We start from the raw sequence: 21,735 nt of genomic DNA, 5'->3' as shown, positions 1-21,735 counted from the left end.
GCTCTCGGTATGTACGATTGTTCGTTTGCTTTTGAGTTTTTTCGCGTGATCATGCGTGTGAGCAAGTTTTCTTCATGTTTCCCTAATTGTCTAGGGTTCCTTGGTTGGCACGTACCGTATAAACGCGTGTAAGGGCTGCACTTTTTTTTCAAGAAATGAGGGCCATTTTTCAGGGTGAGGCCCATACACGCGACAATTTTTTTTAAAGTAAAAACGCACCAGTTAGCGAACGAAGAGCGTTTATTGCAGTATACGACATTTCTTGCGACATACGTGCTCAATCGTCGTCACTCGGCGAGTCCTCAGACTTGGAGTCCGAGATGAGATGGTGTGCTGCGAAGCGCCGCCACCACACAAGCAGTCATCTTCCGTGCCATCCAAGCTGTTAGATATCCCGGCAACTTTAAAACTTCGGGACACAATGTCCGTCGACACCGAGCTCCACGCAGATAGATCCACCCAAGTACAGTCGCCAAGTCTAGTCCCTTCACACGCAGCATGTCCGTTGTGAGTGCAAGACCATCATTCCGCACTTCAATCACATAGCGGAGCAAGTCTTCTTCCAAATCGGGAAACTTGCACTGCTTTCCTCGGAAAGCGCGCTTAGTGCTGTTGGTGTTTCGCAAGGCTTCTTTTTGAGCACACCAACGTCGAACACACTTCTCGTCAACGTCGAATTTTCTGCCGGCGGCACGTTTCCCATGCTCGAGAGCATACTCGATCACCTTCAACTTATAGCCAGCAGTGTAGCTATTCAGGTACTTGCCCATCTTGCCAAAACGTGAACGCCGTGTAGAAAACAAGCTAGCACGAAGGTCATCGCAGAAAACTACAGCAAATGACTGGCTGAACTGCACAAACCGAACAACGCGAACGCCATGCCAAAGTTGGTGATGCTAATGCCGATATGGATAGCGCCGATAGCGCATTTGTATAGAGATGTGAGAAGCTAAAGATAAAATCCTGCTTTAACCTTTAGTTGGCAGGTCTATGAATACTAAAAAGTTAAAATTTTTAGCCCACTTCACGAACATCTTAACACAAATAAAATCCAAAAATATATATGATGGTTGCGTTTTCTTGCGCCATCTATCGACTACGCCTAGAAGCTTACGCGCGCGTGCATTTTGAATACGTATTGGTTGAGGAAAGTGTGGGTGCGGCCCTTATGCGGATTTTTTTTTTTAGAATATGCACTTCAAAAAAACGGGGTGCGGCCCTTACACGGGTGCGGCCCTTACACGCGTTTATACGGCACGTGGCAGCCAGCCTTGCAGCGCAATGCCATGAAACTGCTGTGCCGATGTGCGATTAAAATGGCAGAAAATACACAACTGCGAAGTAACAAGACTTTCCCTGCAGCATACAGCGTTGAGGTGTGTTGCTGAAGAACATCATTCGCCAGGAGCTATCAGGAAAATGAAGCAAGTGGTAGTTAAGCGACAGGTCTCTGGTATGTAGGTTAATTGTCGCATTAACCTTTGCCAAGGAAGGTTCTCTGTTTATAAATAAACCCTTCCTTGTTTTAATGATATTGCAATGAATGCGTTGAGCTGCTGGTCCTTCGAGCGCCTTCCTCAGATACATGCCTGCAACATTGGGTGCTTCATCCAGAATATAAATGCAAGTTTTCGGGCGAGTTGTGGCAATACTTCGGAAACTGCATACAAGTCATTCCTGTAGTTTTCCATTAGCTGACGCCTGTGTTCCCGTGAAGTAATTAAATATAGCAACGGAATGTTTCAGGCAGAACCTCTCGATAGAAGTGCGCTACCTGCTCACACATACCACGATAGGGTCACACGGGCAACAGCCACACAGAGTACCACCCACTCAACTGAACATTTCTACACCTGTAGGAACCTTTCTATGTCTGCGGCTGAATTGGTGCTTCTAAAAATGACATCAATAATGAGAAACTAGAAAATACATTATTTACGGCCCGATTAGAGCCAGTGTCGCGTGTACCAACGCAAGTGTGGAAGCGCTTCTCCGAGCAGTGGCACCGCAGCGAACGCGCATAGAACTAGGCCAGAGACACCGTTTTGGCGCCCCACAACAGGCAAGACCTTTTTTTTTTTATGTAGAGACTGCACTTCTGCAAGTCCATTGTCAAAAACAATCACGGAAGCAGACAGCCAGGGTAATGACATTAATTCATTTTTCAGATTTTTTTCCAGTTGTTCAGGTGTATGGCAAGTTGCTTGATCCAATTGTGTGCTAGACACGAAGACTTGAGCATTCTCAAATTTGTACAGTACTTAGAGCCAGAAAATACTGGATCACAGAAGGAACAGAACATGGGGGCATGGTATACAGTGATGTGATTGGCTGAAGCCGCTTTGGAGCAGGTTTTCGGAGCAGGATAGTTGTCGCGGCTGTCCTCCCAACCGTGAACCCAAACTTTGTTTTACGCGTGCCGCCCTTAGTTGAGCACGTAAGTGCGATCTCTTGTGTGCCCAATCATGTTGTCTAGGGCAAGCTTCCCCGGGCGCCATGCAAAGTTTCAAACCCGCAGGCTAAGCCTAACGAGCGCTAGCCACATAACCACCATCTGTAGCCACCGTGGGTGTGCGGTTTGGTATCGAGTCAACGAAAAGCTTTGCAGTGGTTGCATTATAAAAGGGGTGGATGGATGTAAACAACTTTCTGAATCTGAAAGCAACGACTCACATTGCCAAGGAAAACAAGGGTGTGCATGTGCAACACTCGAGATGTTTGTGGTCACCACTGGTTTAGACACCACGCCTGGGAAATCGAAAGCAAGTGGAAATTTGACGCATAAATATGAGCAGCTACGAAAAGTTAGTCGGCGACTTTCTGCTACAGCACTTTTCACCTTTTAACATTTTCAACATTTGCAAATTAAGCGAATGAAAATTCACACCCCAGTCGCACGACTCGATTCTCATAATGGCACAGCTGCCTGTTCGTGCGCTAGTGACTTACGTTATATGCGGTCTGTGGTGTAATAGAAAGGTAGTCCGACCAGCACTGCATAAGTGTTCACGTTTTCCTTAATCTACGCATACTCACAGCCACTGTAGTGTCACGTGTCCATGTGAGAGCAGGTGCATGTAGCAGGATTGGCCTTTTAGAGCAGTTTGATGCAATTGGTACAGCTACCACATCACGGTATAGATTTCTTTAGAAGGTCTTACGTTAGATTCAAGTCAATACAATAAACGCATCACTTTGTCCTAGAATGCACGGTGCTACACATATGAACTGTGAACATATATACAGTCAAACCTCGTTAATACGTACCCGCTTTAAGCGTACTAACGGTTAAAACGTAGTTGCGATGAATCCCCGCCTGAGTCTCATAGAGCCTGATGCATTCGCTGACCGCTTAAGCCGTAGTGCTTCGTCCTACGCCTACCGGTTAGTGCGTACCCTACGTACCGCGATAACTTTTTGTGCCATAAAATTTTACTGCGCCGCTGAACTTCCGGACCCCCCAAAGTGCCGCCAAAGGTTTTCCATCTTCGAGAAGTGCGTAGATCGGTCGATCGCTGATTCCGACTTCCGCGCGATTGCGACGACGCTTTTGCGAGTAAGCACCGGGAAAGAACGAAGGTGAGGCGGCGGCCACCGAAGAACGCGTGCTAGCATGACTTATCGCCGACAACCTTATCACAATAAGTATCTTCAGATATCTGGTCGGCCTCGCGTGCGGCGCAGCACTACTTTAAGCCTACTGCACGCTTTTAATAGGCGACAACCTGAACGCGCTGGGCCGCCGATCGCTGCCGCCTCGTTGTGCGGGGCCGTGTTCAAGCGCGCGCCGCTTTGTAGAAACGAAAGCAGCTCGCTGTTGCGGATTTGAGCGTTGCTGGTCGCGGGTGACGAGAAACCTCTTTGTATTGACGCTATCACGATAAACGCACGCGTACCTACAGCAAGCGTAGCGCTGTTGTAACCATACTGCACGCTTTTATTGGGCGACCACCCAAACGCGCTTCCGTCCGCTGCCAGCACCGCTAGAGCGTCGCAGAGTGCGCATCGCTTGCAGGAAGTTCGTCATCGCCGCCGGCGCGTTAACTGATCCAGCTACTCGCCGCATCTGTGCACGGTCGGAGCTAAGTGGGTACGAAGCACACTCCCACGACAAATGCGCGCGTGCAGTGCAGCAAGCAGCCCGGCAGTGACGGCGTGAGCCGAGAAGGCCAGGCGCTGCACGCAACTAGCCAGGAGACGATCGGCTCCACGCAGCCGTACCGCGTTTCACTGAAACTGTCGGTTTTCGTTTAGTAGCAGATCGCGGTACAGACGCACACACACATAGCCGACACTGTCCGTTCCGTCGCTATGTCGGTCACTGCGTATACCGGACCCTGTAATAGTTCCGAAATGCTCCTTCGCGTCGCCACCGCGCGCTATCGGCACTACCGGACGGTCGTGCGAAAGTGCCAGAATCTTTTCTCCACTTTGGCAAAAACAAAGAAAAGGCTTTGCAATGGGTAGTTTAGGCAATATTTGCTGTGGCACTGTATATATTTCTTTGCTGGCGGCGATGGCATACGCGAGGAGATGCAAAATTTTACTTGGTGGTTAATGCGTACTACCGTTTAGTGCGTAGTTATGCGGCGTTCCCGGCAGGTACGCATTAACGAGGTTCCACTGTACATGTACGTGACCATTTTAGAGTCTATGCTTGCCACCGCCATAGTGATTTGAGTGCTGCTTGTTTTCTGGAGCACAGGGGTGCCCTGTAAGATGTTCCTTGTCTATAAAAGATCCTTGCCTGCACGATGCAGGCACAAAAATGGCGACGCGACGCCATCACCTGCTTCAAAGAGTGACCACACCCCAAGGCAGATGTGTGCAACAAGGCACCCTAGAACGAACCCACTCAGAACTCGCAACTTTTCTTCCTGCCCACCAGCCTCCATCGAGGACCTTCTGTCCCGCGAGACACCACCCCATGGAGCAAAAGCAAGGACTCACCATCTGTCGTCTCCCGCACAGTTTCTGCAGACGCTGCCACAGAAGCGGGCGTCTTGGCAGGCACGGCCGGCGTTTCCTCGGCGTCCTTCCTCGCAGCCAGCGTCACAGCGGCTGCCGGAGCTACCTCTTCCACAACCACAGGCGTCCTTCCCTCTGCCACAGCAGCAGCACTGTTCCGCGTGTCCACCACTTCTGCCGCAAGCACTGCACTCTCTGCATCACTGGTGTACGACGGCGCTTCGGCCACGTCTACGCTGGTCGACAGAGCCGCGGCAGGCTCCGCCGCTTCCTCTGTGGAAACGCCTCGTGTCGTTGCCACCTCCGCTCCTCTAAGCTCGGTCGGCACGGCAGTTGATGCCGCCGCAGGCGGAGGCGTCGGAGAAGCGCGAGTCTCTCTCCTCTCCTCGACTGGGGCGGAGACCTCTTCGTGGGGGCTGACCTCTTCAACGGGAGGAGGAGGGGGTTCTAGTACCGGCGGCGTGGAGACTTTGGTCGGCGGGGGACCCGACGAAGAGGCTGCGGCAGCAGCAGCCACCTGAGCGGCAAACACGCCAGCAATGTCGCTGGCCCCCGATTGCTGCTCCTGGAAAAAGATGACAAAGCAACGCGCACGATGAACCCGCCAGAATGAACTTGCCGTGGCTTCAACAGACAGACTCCACTGAACAAGACTAAAAAAAGCACCTGCAACATGAAAATCCCCGACAAGTGCTAGAAAATTTGAACCCTGTGGAAATTCTTGGCTCGGGTAACTCAGATAAGAAGAAAACTACAATGCCAAATTAACTAAAATCGCAGTGAAACTTAGAGGAGCAAAAACTGCCCCGAAAGACCGTTTAGTTTCAGCAGATCTAACTTCTTGCAAATCCATGAACACATGTGTACGTGTCACCCCACAGTATGCCTTGGCATGTCGAGCGTGTGTAGAGCCTTGGAAAATCATGTGCAGAGCTACCGGCACCAAGAAGGTGCCAGGCATTGATTTCAGGGTCTTCTGTCTCTGGGGCCACCTCTGCAGCACACGAACTAGACGCACTTTGCAAAGCAGCTATCGTTAACAGGTATGCACAGGTCCCAAGCAATGAAGCAGATGGTGACCAGAGGGCCTATTTGCAAGCCACTATCTTTCAGATATATTCTCACGATTACATGGCACACAAGTCCTTTGAAATTATGCTTCGCTCTCATGATCACATCAGCGTCAAGCGGTTGCAGATGCGTGGTCGTGTTGACAGGCACAATAGCTTAACACAATTGGTTGCCTTTGCATTCTTCAGATTGACATTGAAGGAAGGCACATTTTCCATTCTCTGGTCAAGTTGCTACACAACCTGGTATGTTGACATTGCGAGGCCTAGCTCGTTACCCAAGTCGGTCTGCTTCGTCCTCGTCCACCTACCGTACGATGTCAGACTTCTCTTTAAATGATATCCTTCCACTTGGAAAACACAGCTAGCTGCAACATGCCAAGTGGGTAACCTGTGAGCGCAGCAGCATGCTCCAATGTCTCACAGAAGAAAAAAAGGTTATGATGCACAGCCAATGCGCGATGCTGCCAACATGGCAGCAGCGGCGCAAGGCACATGCCTGTGCTACAGTTCATCAAGCCCGCACAACTGCAGTGACCGCATGGGCAGCATCTGTTGCCATCTGTGGGGAAGGTCTGTTCGTGTGAAACGTCGCAGGGAAAAAATCAGTTCGCAACAACTCAACTCTTGCACGTTGTAGGCTAATGGGGCTTGGTGGGGACCACACAAAATTTCGCACCTCCCAATATTCGTGAGAGCCGTGATACTACCACCGAGATTCCACTGTGTAGACATTACTACAACAAAACTGAAAAGAACTGAACACTTCACAAACTTGGCAACTGGCTTCTCAACATTTGTTTTTGAGATCCCTTGCCCAAAAGAACGTAGGTGGTCAGTTCACCTATGTTCTTTTCAAGTATTTGCTGGGACTTGTAGGTCACAGCAGAAACAAGTCGAATGCTCTGCAATCCAGCGATGGACGACGTACATGCGAAATGTCTTGACAGTCCTCGCTGAGAAGACTTCCCGCCTTGACGGGGAATCTTCAAACTGTCCACTTGGTAATCATTACACACAACTCATGCAGGTGCTGGAGCACCTGCATGAGTTGTGTGTAACACAAGGTACAGCTTCAGTGCGTCGAACTTCATTAAAGGCACTGGAGCTGTACCTTGTTACAATTCCATTGACATCCATAATAGTACCGGACGTGAACATCCATCTGCTTGTGATGGAGACTATCATATGTGGACCCTTCGAACAGGACGACCTGATAATTGCACTTTTCACCCAAAGTGTGGGCGTACCTCTTCTTATACGTAGAAGTTCACATACAAATTTCTGTGTGTAGAAACCCACATGTTTGGAGTACACGCGCTTCTCGCCCCGTGTGAAGGTTTTGTGACACTTGAAAACATTCAAATGCCAGTTGACGTGACAACATTATCATGGCTCGCCGCGTGCTAGGCTCAGGACTTACCGACAGGACAGTGCTGGGAGCACACAAACGTGTATACACTGCTCACACTCAGTCTCGCACTGTTTGTGGAGCCACTTGCTGCTGTTTCCATGCCCCCGCCGCACTTCGAACTTGCTTAAAATTCTTTAGCACAGACGCGTCTTGACGAGATGTCAAACACTTTCCCACATCATATCACATCCCACATCATATCCATCTCACAAACAACCCAGTCACACTCATTGGGTCAAGCCAGAATCGCAGAACATTTCACTCCCCCATGTTTCCGTATTCTAAAGGGCACAGTAGTGGAACTTCCGGTCATGCATGTGACAGCCAAGTCAGGTGACCCGAGCTGAAATGCCAGATATCGCATCATTCGTAGAGCGGCACGTCACCGTCAACTGGTTCAGACAGTGACTATGCTGGTAGAATAGGAACAACCACAACGTGGCACAGCATAGGTTACTTGCCCCCCCCAGTGACATGGGTCAACCACTAACACTGGCAAAATAGCAATACTTTATGCAACGCCAGGCAGGACGTTATCTCTTACGTTCAAATTTTGGCTGCGCTGTGACGTCATACACGAGTTCTTTGCTCACGCCATGCGATTCTCACACGTGTTGCTGAATGGTAGTTCCGCTACTGCACTCTGGGCTACTACACTTCCTGGGCACCAACACATATCTCTCTCTCTCACACACACACACACACAACCGCGTGCCACATAAAGCATGCTCTGAATAAATAAAAAGATGCGGTTAAGAAGTGGTACGAGAATTTCCACCACAGAGGAAAAAACCTCGACCATCACGGGGGATTAAAAAGAAAGCTTGTTTGCTACTCATGCTTTGCGAATTGCATGCACTGTGTTGCAGCCGCACGTTTATCGTGGCAAAACATTGCCAAGTGGGCCTGAACAGACACAGTGCAACGTTCACGGCTGCCATGCCTGAAATCACAGAAACGTGCGGACCACACAAATATCATGCAACATGCTTGAACATTTCAGTATTACGCAGTGAAATCGTGAAATGAACTTCAGGGGACCTTTAATTTGTTCATTAGTCTGGCACCTTTCAGTAGAGAAAACCATCAAAGTTAATGATTGCAAAGGTTACTTTCCATTAGGGGTGTGTGAATATTTGACTGTCGAATGCGAAATTAAAAGTCCGTGCCATTCAGATTGTTATTCAATTGGAGAATTCACTACCTAAGAAGTTGTACAGCAATGGGGCTGCCCAGTCTTTTAGAGCAAATTTTCATGCTGAAGCACTTCGGAGTAGTGCAATCAGATTAGCCTTTGATATCAAAGCCACGTAGTGCATGAAAATGTTAATAGTAGTGCCCATGCACTTTTGATCAGTGGTACTAACAAAGAAATATGCACACTACAATAGTGGCTCCAAAAATTTGACATTAGCACAATTCATTATGTATTATTCTTTCAAAACTTAAATCAGCCATCTCAGGTTAAACTCCCCTTGCAATCAATTACAGGGCTGCAGAATTCAAGTATGAAACCAATCATAGTAGAGGCAGTTCCATTTAAGCAGCAGTGCCATTTACCGAGCGTCTACTGCATTGCCATATTTTGGCCCTGTTGGCTGTACTTCCAATACTTTGCAAGGGTAGTTTAATAACGCAAGTCCTGTTTTTCTTCTCAGTGTCCCCTTATGAAATGAGCCAATTCTTACTGTAAGGAGCTCAATATCGTGAATGTCTTCAAATTTGAGAAATTATTTGCAATGTTTGGAGTTCATTTCATTTTTTCACTGTGCCTCTTAGCTGTGCACATCATGCAAGGTGTGCCACATCTGTATGACACCCCGTAGTTACTACAATTACAGAGGTCTCGTTTCTGTGCAACATTCTGAACCACCAGGGTGCACTGCCCGTCACTGGCATGCGGTGCAGTTGCCACCCGATGTGAAGCATGCAATGCTACCTAAGGGATAACACAGCACAATAATGTTCTGACAGGGTTGTTTTATTTCCTCTGTCCTTAACACCGATGCCCTGGTGAGGAAAGTCAACAATGGGCGCTCACCGGCGCTGTCGGGGTCGTAGTCTCTGCGGGTGCGGAGTTGAGATCTTCGAGGACATTCCTGCCTGTGTAGGGGTCCTTGATCTCGAGGATGTGCCGCTGCCGCGGCGGAAGCTGCTGAGCACCTTGCTGGTAAGCTTGCGGCCCCCGAGGTGCCTGCACCTGGGGCGGTGCGCCACCACCTGGTAGGGTCACAGAGACCATCCCTGGCGCAGGATTATAGTACATCTGCGTGGCTGCACAGAAACAGAGAAGAGGCTTTTATTAACAACTCCTTGGTAGCACGCGAAAAGCAACAATGGAAGATAAGACCCCTTTGGAAGTTTAGTCATTCATTCACTAGACTTGCGATAGTCAAACCCGCATATATTGATGTTGCTATAAAAAAGGGACTTAGTTTGATACATCGCATACAGTAATACCTTGTTAAGGGGGGACACGGGTCTTTGAAACCGAAAACCAGAAAAAAAAATCGAATTTTTGAAAATGTTTTATTTGGATTCTGCCACTACTGATGCATAACCTCGCCGATTTTCATGCGTCTTAGACCAGTATTTTAGCCGTGACAGCATTTTATGTGCCATCAGCGAGCTAAATTTTTAGCGATGAACGCGTAAAAAACTGGCTTATTCAGCGCCGCGCTGATGTAGTTCTACGTTCAATACGGCAGCCATCTTGATCGCATTCGAAAGAGCCGCGCTTTTTCTTTAATATCCCGCTGACCTTGTTTCCGTCCACTCAGAATTCACGTAGAAAATTTGCGCCAAAAAAAAGGTCCCATCGCGTGAGCACACGTGACTAACGCTTTCCGATTCGTCGGGCCTCCCGCGCTGTCTGCTGCAGCGCACGCAAAGCGGCAAGTTCATCTCGTCGTAGTATCACTGTGTTGTTCTAGTCGATTTACGTCCGTTAAGTTGCAACCCGCGCAAGCAGGCAAGAAATAGGAGCAGACTTTTTTGATCATCCTCAACAAAGACTGCACGTTGTGGCGGCTTACTGGCACGGTGCCAAGTGAGCTAGACGAAGTGCGCCGCAGCCGCCGGGAGTGAATTAGGCCTACGCTCTCGGCCGCGTTTTGGAACTCTGATCGTGGCGCAGCCATATCGAAAGTTGCGCAGCGCTCATAAATTCGGAAAAAAAAAAGCGAGATCACGGCTCGGGTGCATCAGAAGCGCATCCAGCGGAGGACGGCGTGGTGGCGGAACGCGATTCATCGGTCGAAATGCCGTCTTCACCTGTGTCGGCGGCCGCCTCGACGACGTCAGTGATAGGAAGCGTGGTAGAAGGATCGACACGACGTTCTTGACTAGCACCGATCGTGCGCCCCAACAGCAGAAAAAGACTGAAGATAAGATCTCCGGCTTATCGGCAACTTCCGCTAGCGAGCGCAAGCTGCGCACGCTCGCAACAGCGTGCGAGGGCTCTGACCCGTCGGCGGCTAACTACGGCATCGTCGACTTCTCCGCAATCAACAAACTGCTTGAAAGGACATGCAATGGGGCCGTTTCGATTGGAAAATGTGATAGGCTACTCTCCTGGTGTCTTCTAAGGCATTTATTTGCAAAGTAAAGCATTTTTACTTGTGTAGCGCTCCTTGAAGATACAGAGTTTTGTTTTTTGCTTTTTTCTCAGTTTCAATTTTTTGGCCACCTTTCCTTCTTTTAGCGAGTGTTTCTCAGCCTTGGTACACTCGATTTTGATCATTTTTGTATTACTGAAAAGCTGGATGTTTAGTGAGTGCAACAAAGTGTCATATGTTACTATAGAAAAGCGCAAGTTTTTACAAGAGAGAAAATAACAAAAATACATTTTCTCGGTAATCGAATGGCGGGTTTTGAAGCTTCATAACTTTTGTTGTAGGAAAGCTAGAACCATGAAATTTGCTTTTTGCACTCTTTGATAACTGTAGAATGCAGCAACATTTAATTCAGCAGGATCCGAGTAGCCAATTTATTAAAAAGGTGCTCAAACGAAATTTTAATTAACGATTAAAAAAAATAGTCGTAAGGGCTACATAAAAACTGAGTTCATATTTGATATTTACACATGTAAATACATTATCACTGAAGTTTTCATCATCCGAACTTAAATAAAAAGATGCTTTATGTCAAAGTGCCTCCTCCCCCTTAAAGGGGTACCGACACCTTCGATATAACGAACATGGATATAACGAATTATCGGTTATAACAAAGTAAATGAGGAATAGTCTTGTCAGAAATACAGTGTTATGAATAAACGTTTATAACGAATTTTCGGGTATAACGAAGTTATTTTCGTGGCATATGCGACTGTTACAATGAGGTTTGAGTGTAACTCCAGTGTTGCCGAAGCGACTCATCAACCCAGGCCCGTAGCCGGGGAAGAGGGGGAGGGGGGAAGTCGTCAATGATGCTCGCTTGCATTGTTGACACGTTTAGGAAGTTATATTCACGAAAAATTGTGAATGGGAGAAACATTCCGATGGTTCAGTGTATATTTTTGCGTCACATTAGAACTATATTTTTCTTGGAGCACTAAACAGTGCATTTGCGGCCACACACTGACCCACTACATCAACACTCACATCATCACTACACTACATTTCATTACAATATCTCCAATAATAAAACTTTTCATTTCGAGACCAGTGTCTCCCCTTAATGAAGCGAATTTGGCAGATAAAAATTCGTCCACTCCTTTACACAAGTTCATTTGTCACCCACGCCTTGATACGCTTCATCATTCACCCGGTCGTGGTAATGGTAGTCGGCGAGGCTTTCATTATTTCAGTACATTTACAAAAGCTTGCTGCGATACCATGCACGGCTTGAAGCGCGCCTAAATTACATCACCACTGAGTGCTTATTTCCCCGCGAAGTGCTCGGCCGCGGGGTTCGGCAAGTCTGTGCCCGATATGCTGGGTGGCGGCATTTGCTGGCGATGCGCAATATGCCAAGCCGCAGCGATGAAACATCGGCGTGCAATATGCTTGGCCTCGCATTTTGGGCCGCCGACGCGCGAAATTGTCGCGGTGCTTCGAGCGATCGCTGTGCGACGAACTTGGGGAGATCGAGCGGCCGTGGCGGTGGGGTCCGCGGCGCAGCTGCCGATGCGTCAAATGCCGATCAGCGATTCCGAGCTGCCAGCGGGCGATATCATTAGTTGCTTACAACAAAGCGCATTGCGGATTGTTCGCTTTCGCATGTCTGCTAGCACGATGTTCTTCCCCGCAAAGTTCGAATTCGTCGGCGCCGTGAACGTAGTTAGGCCTAGCCACGACTCCGAGCAGTAAGCACGGTCGCGGTGTGCGCTGCCGCGGTGCCCGATGTTTCAAAGTTAGTCATGTTCGATCACGAGCACAAAAAGTCGTCCCGCGGCGGTCTTCGTCAAGGTCCGAGATGCCGACGGGCAGAACTTCTAACCGCGGGTCCGACGAGTGAATGCAACACAGGTCCGAGACGTGCTTCTGCGATGTTCGCGACGAGCGCGTCGGGCTATCGCAGTCTGATGCACGGTCCGATGATTGAGCTTCCGGGTGCAGCTGCTAACGCGTAATTATCCTCGACCAGCGAACACAAAACGAGTGCGACCGCTTCAGTAATTAGCGTGATTTTCGACAGCCGTGACCCCGCAACGCGGAAGCCGCAGACGACGCACACCGGGAGCGACCATCGGACCAATGGCGAGGCGCGCTGGAGCATCATGGCGGCCGCGGCCAATCGGGGGCCTCGAAACGACCTTTAAACGTTTGCTTTTTGTGCGCTTGTTTTTAAATGGAGGAGCCACCTGAGGCGGGGAATTTGAAGACAGAGAAATGCTCTTTCAGACAAGCCCTAGATGGTGGTGCTCGGTCGTGTCGTTACGGAGCTATAATTTTTTGAAAAACGCTTTCTTTTTTGCGATTTCCGCGATAATTCTCGCCACCTCAGCGGGCGCAACAATTTTTAATAGCACTTCTACGTGGTTTTCAGCGAAGGTATTTTGGAATTTGATAGAAAAAGGGCTACAGAAACTGAAAATGTGATTTTCAGAAAATAGATTTTTTTGCCATTTTTCGCGATTTGATCCCCGCGTCCCCCCTTAAGTACCATATTTTGGCGGGGTAGCAAGCATGCATTTAGTTTCTGGAGCTTTCACAGTACTGCCAAGAAAAGTAGTCGCCGATTACAGTAGCGTACTAGCGCGGCATTCTAGAGGCAGATTTGTCATCTGCTCGTGGTGCACATAAACGATGAGTGAATTGCAGTCCAGCGACCCCAGCAGTGATCTCCATGATTTAGGCTGCATGCAGGGTGCAGAGTCCGCAAACTTAGTGGAACTGTGCTGTGTCGTTGGGATTATGTCCATTACAGTGGGGCTGGCTTGTATATGCTCAGCAACGAAAACTTCATACTCAAGCAAAATATTTTACACGAGTTGTCCGGCTCCAGTGTGTTGTTCAACAACCCGAACGAAAAATGCCCCTTTTGCGATGTCTCAAAATCAGATCCGTACTCCTTTATACTCCTGTCAATTTGGCAAACTCATGTACTCTGAGAAAGCGCCTCTCGCTGCCACAAGACTACGACAATGATGACGATGACTGTAGCGCATGCAGCAGGTGAATGAACAGCAGCCAGAAGTGCGCCACAGTTCTCTGTGCCATTTCACATGCTAGATGGAGTTAGTTGCATTTCACATGCTAGACAGTAATAAACAGACTAATTATATCCTCAGATTCACTGAAGCGACACAACAAAGCCTGCTAAGGAAACTGGCAATGTACTACCCATCATTTCCATGGTGGCCTAACAATTGCCCTCTAGGTAATTGTAGTGAACTATGCTACAAACTACACTGTCCCCGTCATCGGCAATATTGGTCCAGCACAACCTAAGTACTTACCTTGTTGGGGCTGGAGGAATGACTGGTAAACGGTGTACTGGGCTGCTGGGTTGAACTGGCCAGGCCGTTGAGAATACGGCTGCGAAAACACCACATCAGGAGAAAGGCCATCATTAAAACAGGCACCGACAACACACATCAGCAATGGCGCGTTTGAAAAGGCAGCATGTAGTGATTCATGTTCCACAGTATGCCCATCGGTTGTGGGAATCCAGGCGTCCGCACCAGTTGCTCGACACCATTTTCCCTTGAATTCTCACATCAGTCTCCTCCGACCGGATGGCAGCTGGTCATAAATCGCCGTCACATTGCTGCCACCCCGCCCCTCAAAGGTTTAAAGGGACACTAAAGAGCAAAACGATTTTTCTCCCATAAGTAAAGTAGTCTTCCACGATACCAAAAACACCACGCTTGCTGCGAGAAGACGCTTAATAAGCGAGAAAAAGCGCGAAAAGAAAATACAGGTGGCGACGCCACCTTGGAATTCCCGCACCATTTGCCGTGACGTCACATATTTTTGACAGCGCCTGCTTGGGCCTACGTAGCTCCTAATCGGTTAAATCGAAGTACATTGTCCTCTGAGGGGGCCAGAGACTTGACATGACGAGTTTGTGGAAATTTCGTCGAGCCAGTGGCGCCAAAATACGTTAAATGCTCTTTGAAACCCTTTACGTCGCGAATTACAAAGTTCGGCGCGAAATTTAAAAATGTAACTGAACTTTGTTTTCTCCTCTAATAATAAACCTATGGTGGTGAAATAAACGACACAAGAGTTCTCCGAGCACCCTTTATCAATCTAAACCAATTCATTGTTGCACTTTAGTGTCCCTTTAACACTGTGTCCCATTGGCCTAATTTTGGCGGGATTGCGGGCTTGCTCGTGCTCGCCCGAGAAGCGGGGGCGCGAGACTGGGTCCGGGAGACCACATCGGGACCTCTGAGGGTGCATATGCGTTTTGGTCTCTCTGACCGGCACCGATCCTTTGTTCAGATGTGGTGGCGTTTGCCCTTGTTATTGCTTTTACTGACCCCCAGCGTGCACAGCCTCGCTATATATAGGCTTCCCAAGCAACGCTTAGCGGCGCTGCTGCTCTTGACAGGCAGCGCCATCTCTGGCAGAAAAAGAGAAACTGGGGCGTGATCAGCGAGCGTTTTCCCTTCTCTCCACCGCGTTGCCGCTCGCTTCCGTGCACGTGCAGAGCTCTCGCGGTGCACTTGCGGCGTCTCACAATGTACCGCGTGCAGTGCGGCTTCAAAAGGATCTTCAAGCTTGACTGGCTCTTCCGAAAAGCGAACTTGAAAAGAAGAAAGGCTCGTCAATCACCTTAACGGTGAAGAGCAGACTATCGACGACAACGACGCCAGACTCAAAGCGAAATGCATTTCCCAAGTCGCGATTACACCGTGTAGGACGTATACCTCGAGGTAAGTATCATTCTGTCACGTTAAAGATGAATAATGGTCCACATGCACTCAGAAATGAAGCCGTACACGCTATCGATGTTCTGCGGCGTGGACTACGAATCATATGATTGTTTTGATATGGCATGCTTACAGTAGCAGCCGTGTACTTTCGTGAACAAACGTTTGCGGCGTGCGAAAAAAAGATTATACGGCCACGGCACTGCTTCCTGAGAAGGTTAGAGTCAAGTCCTCCGTGCCGCTGGAGAATCACCCGCCGATTAAGACGCGAGGCAGCTAGCTGAGCTTCAACCACTGTGAAGCAAGATGAACTGCTCGCCTCGTTTTTTTCGGCTCTCGCGTCATGCTTGCAGTCTTTTTATGATATCGACTTGACAGGCGTATAAAACCTGTTGCGTGAACGCGGCTAGAAAATCGCACAAAGTCAGAAGGTGGTTACTTCAAGGTTGCAATTGCAAAGCATGTATTAAGTGCCAGTTATATTTAGCGGCTTAAATATATATCACCCCAATAAAGTGACAAAAATAAAGCAAACCTGCAGAACGATGTCAAGGCTTGCTGAAAATGCACAGAGGTCCGTTCCGGCGTGACAAAGCAGCCTTCCCGACGCGTGAAATGCAGGCGCCGAACTTCTGACAATGTGCGGAGTTCAGTTGAATTCAACCAACCGCGCAACGCTAATGATATAACGCGAATGTGAACGTTCAACAACGACGGGTAGGTCTCACGAGCACGGGGAATCAAAACACAAAGTTGCTTCACCTACAACCGTAACTGGACTTTAACAATGCGAGAAGACAGCGAGTAATCATTACTGTAGTCGCTGCGTGCATGCGCCCCGTTACTTACCGATTCAGGTAGTCGGAACGAACGAAAGCGATGAACTCAGACAGCCAAAATAGAAGGCGAGACAGCGCTGTCAGCTATCCACGCTTGCCGCCTTTATTTCTCATCTTCGGAAACAAGCTCAAGTTGACACCCGCCTTTATTTCTCGTGCGACACGCCCGGGAACCGATACAATTTAACACGTGAATCGTGTGCCTTGTCTGCACTGTTGTGGCTGGCCACTAAACCGCAATACTTCGGACCACGCTTGCGTTTCCGCGGGGTCGCTTCTGCCATCGTGGAAATGCGCAGCTTCGCACAGCAAGCCTCTCGGTTCAACGTACCCATCTGACGGCCTCCCAGTTAGCCGCACCGAGAGAAGAACGCGTGCGCACGTGCGCTACCGCTACCGTGAAAGGGGCTGAGTCGGCCGTGCGAAGGTTCAGAGCTTTCCGACAGAGCCGCAGCGCGGCTGGCGCGGCGCTGTCGTCGCGCCGCAAACTTGAGCTTGGGTTCCCTATACTCTTAGCCGTACACGCCGAACACCACCGCAGGTTCGAGCACTGCGAGCTTCATGCAGAGTGCCGCGTCCTCGTTTGTCTCGCACCGTGCAGTGTTCGCACTGCTGTGCACGAGTTTGACCTATCAACATGAAGGGACGACGAGCCCACACACGCAGTGAGGGAGACCCTAGGCGACACTCCAAATTAGTGGGTTATAACCGGGATTTTAGTACAATGATATCAATAGTTCGTTACAACCATTTGTGCGTAACAATTATACATAACACATATTAGCTAATACAAGTTACAAAGTATTGGCCTCGAGGAGTTACGGAGTCGCCCTCTATCGGACGCGCCTCAATTGCGTGCTAGGCAGGATACCGCCGGCGCGCTCCCCATAGGTTTGGCTGTCTGTGCTCTACAAAAACACCTCGCGGAAGCCCTCCAGGGCATTTCTGTAGGTACTTTCGAAATGAACTGTGTTCTTTACTGTCAAAATAATCAATTTCGACGAACTGAAAGCAAAAGATAGTCTACAGTCGCTGTCTCTTTGCAGAAAACCGAGCACCCGCTTCACGCTGTCACCGCGTTGGAGACCCCTGAACCTGCTTCTTGCGTGAAAGGTAGTCACTCGCTGAGTGCAAACTATGTGAAATATCTCGTTAGAGTAGACTGCCTGTATAACCAAACGGAGCATAACAGAAAGAAGCCTCAAGCCAGCGATCGCACGGGTTCGCGACGACTGACGGTGCCTCTGCATGTATGAGCGTCTGCATGTATGTTCGTACTGATGGTTTCGCTTTTGCTACGAGCGCGTTTTGGCACCGCGCTGTGAACGTTAGGCCGCAAAATATGAGAATTTATGTAGCTTATGAAGCAATACATGCCTCATCAAATAGGAAGGTTGCCCGTCGGCGTCCCGCGTCGGCGGCGTCAACACGAGTGATGCAAAAAATCGTCACGTGATGGTGTCACCATATGACATCATGACGTCACAGATCGCTAAAATATGTAGAGTCATTATTACGTCACATGATGACTTATTCACACGTCATGGTCGCTTTGCATTGCCTCCGTGATCGGTCACGGAGGCCGTGCAAAACCGCGTTAGGTGCAGAACGCTTTTGGAGGGGGGCGCGGGGAATCAGTACATCGACTGACAAGAAGATGGCTTTCGCCTTGTAGTCATCTTTAACGAATGCATAAGGGACCCTGTGCGTTTTTTAATTCAACGTATCTAAACAATGACGTGCGCATCTGCAGCCGATTTTGTGGATGCCGAGCATGGGGCCGACGATCAAGAGGTCGCTTTGGAGGGTTTTGAGATGGCATCGCACATGGTAAAAGGTAGCGCTTTTACCATCCTGTGGCAGATAAGCATCATTTGCCGGCGGGAAGCGCGCGCGAGCCATCGTCTCAGTGCGCGCTGTCTGCTACTCACCGAACATCGCAAGCCCGACGCAGTAACAAAAGTCTTCGTAACGCAAGTGCTTGTTGCACACAAGACTCGTAGCGGATGGCAACTTGCCGGTTCTTAGCTTAACAACCCATGCTTCACGCTGTTTCTTGTCCCGCGGTTACCAGTGCAGGCCGACACTGGGCTCCTTTGCGTAAGTGCGGCACTGCGGCACCGAGCGGTAGAGCCCCATGTTCGTCGCCTTCGGAGGCAGCCACTCTATTACAATGGTTTCAATTGAGTAGAAAACGAGAGAAAACTTCTGAATTTGAACTGACCGCAGCGCATGTGGGACTTGAAACTAGTTTTCAAAGCACGCGGTAGTGCGCCACAAGCAGCCGACGCGGCCGCTGAGGCCACGTGATCCTGCCAAGCACGTCACGCCGACGGTGGCGCCGGCGTTTCCAGTGGTGGGCCTCGAGGCCAATATCGATTAATAGCTGCGAATGGCACACCTATAAAACAAACGAACAAAGAACCAAGTTCCGAGAGCCGACCTACCCTTCGGCCAGAGCTCCCTCGATCTCGCACCCCAGAGCAGAAGAAACAGAACAGACATAGGAATAGTTGAGAGAAACACACTGTGCACGATCGCCAGGAGCTGCCTCGGGACTTCGAGATCGCAGAAGGGAGCCCCAACAAGACGCAACCACCGGCCGGCGACAAAGAACAAAGGATCGCCGCCGGCTGGAGTGGCCAGAACGCATACGCGCCCTCCAAGGTCCCGATGTGGTCTCCTGGACCCCGTCTCAAGCCCCCGCTTCTCGGGCGAGCGCGAGGAAGGCCCAAATCCCGCCAAAAATTAGGCCAACGGGGCACAGTGTTAAAAAAAAACCTTTGAGGGGCGGGATGGCAACGATGTGACTGCAATTGCATGCCTTCCAAGGGGAAAGGCATGCAATCATATGAAGGAAATGGCTTTCAGCACAAGGAGTTGCATAACCTGCCTCCTCCGGCAGGTTATGCAACTCCTTGTGCTAACCAGTACCACCATAACCAATACAACAAGGTGTATTGGTTATGAGACTCCGGTGCCTCACGTTTGTACTGCCTCAGAACCAACTATTATATTCACCTCAAGTCCAATAATGTGCAATATCCACACAAGCACGACAAACCTTTAGCCATAGTAGTGTCTATAAAGAGCGGTGAATTGGCAGTTACACAAGTATCTGGCGATTGTCGATGTACGCAATGCTCATTACTCGTGCTCCTTTACTTCTTTCACGTCAGCCAGCCTCTGCTCATAAAGTAATTCAATGAACAGTCGAACCCACTCTGAACAGTCATTCCTGAACTTCCTGAATGTTGGGATCAGTATGAGAATTTCTTAAAGCTATAGCGACAATGAACGAAAATAGCAGTGGCTCCCAATGTACTTTGCTAAACCTCGTCGTAACAACTGGTAAATTTGGTACTTCACATTACATTGATATTCAGCCTTTTATACAAAGTACACATGTAAAGGAACACTTGAGCTAGAAGGTGCCGGGAGAAAACTAATTTTGGCAGACCCGAGAACCGGCGACCACATTCACGATACAATGCTACGTCGACGATGCACCCATTAGAGTGTCTGTATGGCATGCGGAAAACCAAAAGACACTCGGGTCCAACAAACTGTGGTAGTGAATGTAAGCAAAACATCGTGCCCGTTTTCCTGCCACTGCTCTCCATCCAGTGCCAGAACAAAATGTGGAAACTAGATGAACACACACACATTCAAAAAAAGCAAGATTTCTATTTAAAAGTGGGTGCAGTAGAAGAGAGAACCTGAACTTCAGTCGCTCGTATACACTGGTTCAACAGAAGTCTTGTTTATTACGGAACAGACAGCTGCTTGCAGGCAAAAAAGATAACTGGCAGCCGCATTATGTGCTGCAGAAGCTTGCTCACTGCAAGAAAGTACATGCGGTAAAAGCACCCGACAGTGCAAATTGCGCTTGCAGGGGATGCATCCCTTTTATAATCAAGACTACGATAGCTTCTTTAGACTTCGAGATCATAGAGAACAAGGTCTTCTTAATGTCACAAATTAGCGCTCAATAAAGCACACGCGCGGCCGCTTTCAAACGGCTAAGAGACAGAACGGCGCGAGCCGCTCGCCCAAGAAGCGCGAACGACGAAAAAACAAGCATCAAAAGACGCCGGCCCGCCGCATCCTCCTCGCCCACTCGAGCCAGACGCAGACAAAGCGATCAAACGCCCGGCAAAGCCTGGATGTTTCTAGAAGGAAGGGTGGACGCATCCCCGAGAGATGCCGCCGCGATTCGAACCTACGAGAACGCTCTCCCCCTTTCTCTAGCCTCAGCTGTACTGCACGCCGAAGAACTCTCCCGGCGCTTCTAGAAACCGGGGGAGAAGGGATAAAAGCGTGCGACGACGGTCAGACAGTCAGCGAAGGAGTGAGCGAGTCAGTCGGCCCGGATGATGAAATTACGCTAAGTGTGGCTCCGTTAGCCAAAAGAAGACGTGTTTATGATGGTGTGCAGTCAGTCGATCGTCGATCTGGAAGAATCCGATGACGACACCGTGTGAGTCGTGACAAGTCACGACGACGGTTGAGCTACGACGATCAACGCTGGAGCTGGCGTGAGTGTTTCCTTGAAGAGAAGCATTCGATTACCGTCCAAGTATTGTGGACTGGATACGCCATTATCTATTCAGGACTTTAACTGTCGTTGAATAGTTGTAATGCATGCGATTGCATTCGTAGCGTGTGATCTGTTTGTTTAGCTCCCGTTGTGTGAACACCATCTGAATTATATTGTGAAGTTGTAACTGGTACCAGCCGAGTGTGCATGTCTGTATTATTTGCATTGCCTTAAGGGGGGACGTGCCTTTCGGAACGAACTTTCTTGTTTCTGGTTAGATCTTGATGAAAATTGGCACAAAGACTAAAAATGACCTCATGATGCTTCCATAAACATTTGAAGATGAAATCACGAAAACTTCCTGAGAAACAAATAATTTCATTACTGGACCTCGTGGAGCGGCTGGAGAGTTTAAAAAATGACATAAAAAGTTGGTAAACACTTTGTGCAGAGGCGAATGTGTGCTGAAGGGGGCTGCGTTTTCAAAATAATATTTTTGCAACACTAAAAATTGTAGTTCATGTTTTCTCCACTGATACTTCAATGAGCACATTTGCACTACAAACAAGAAACCCCACCAA

At 49.1% G+C, this 21,735-nt stretch overlaps 1 protein-coding gene across 6 annotated transcripts in view; it reads right to left on the bottom strand.

Moving 5' to 3' along the window:
• Positions 1 to 21,735, bottom strand: part of LOC119389906 (eukaryotic translation initiation factor 4 gamma 1) — a 126,998-nt gene that overhangs the window by 52,301 nt on the left and 52,962 nt on the right. For all 6 annotated transcript variants that reach the window (XM_037657331.2, XM_037657332.2, XM_037657330.2 and 3 more), the window contains 3 exons: positions 14,354 to 14,432; positions 9,494 to 9,726; positions 4,951 to 5,533 (listed from right to left, as the gene is read on the bottom strand). In XM_037657331.2, the coding sequence (XP_037513259.1) occupies positions 4,951 to 5,533; positions 9,494 to 9,726; positions 14,354 to 14,432 (895 nt within the window). The remainder of the gene's footprint in view (positions 1 to 4,950; positions 5,534 to 9,493; positions 9,727 to 14,353; positions 14,433 to 21,735) is intronic.

The sequence above is a fragment of the Rhipicephalus sanguineus genome, chromosome 4 (assembly GCF_013339695.2).
Source record: "Rhipicephalus sanguineus isolate Rsan-2018 chromosome 4, BIME_Rsan_1.4, whole genome shotgun sequence".
Taxonomy (NCBI): domain Eukaryota; kingdom Metazoa; phylum Arthropoda; class Arachnida; order Ixodida; family Ixodidae; genus Rhipicephalus; species Rhipicephalus sanguineus.
The sequence above is the reverse complement of the archived record's forward strand: the minus strand, read 5'-3'. Positions and strand labels throughout refer to the sequence as shown.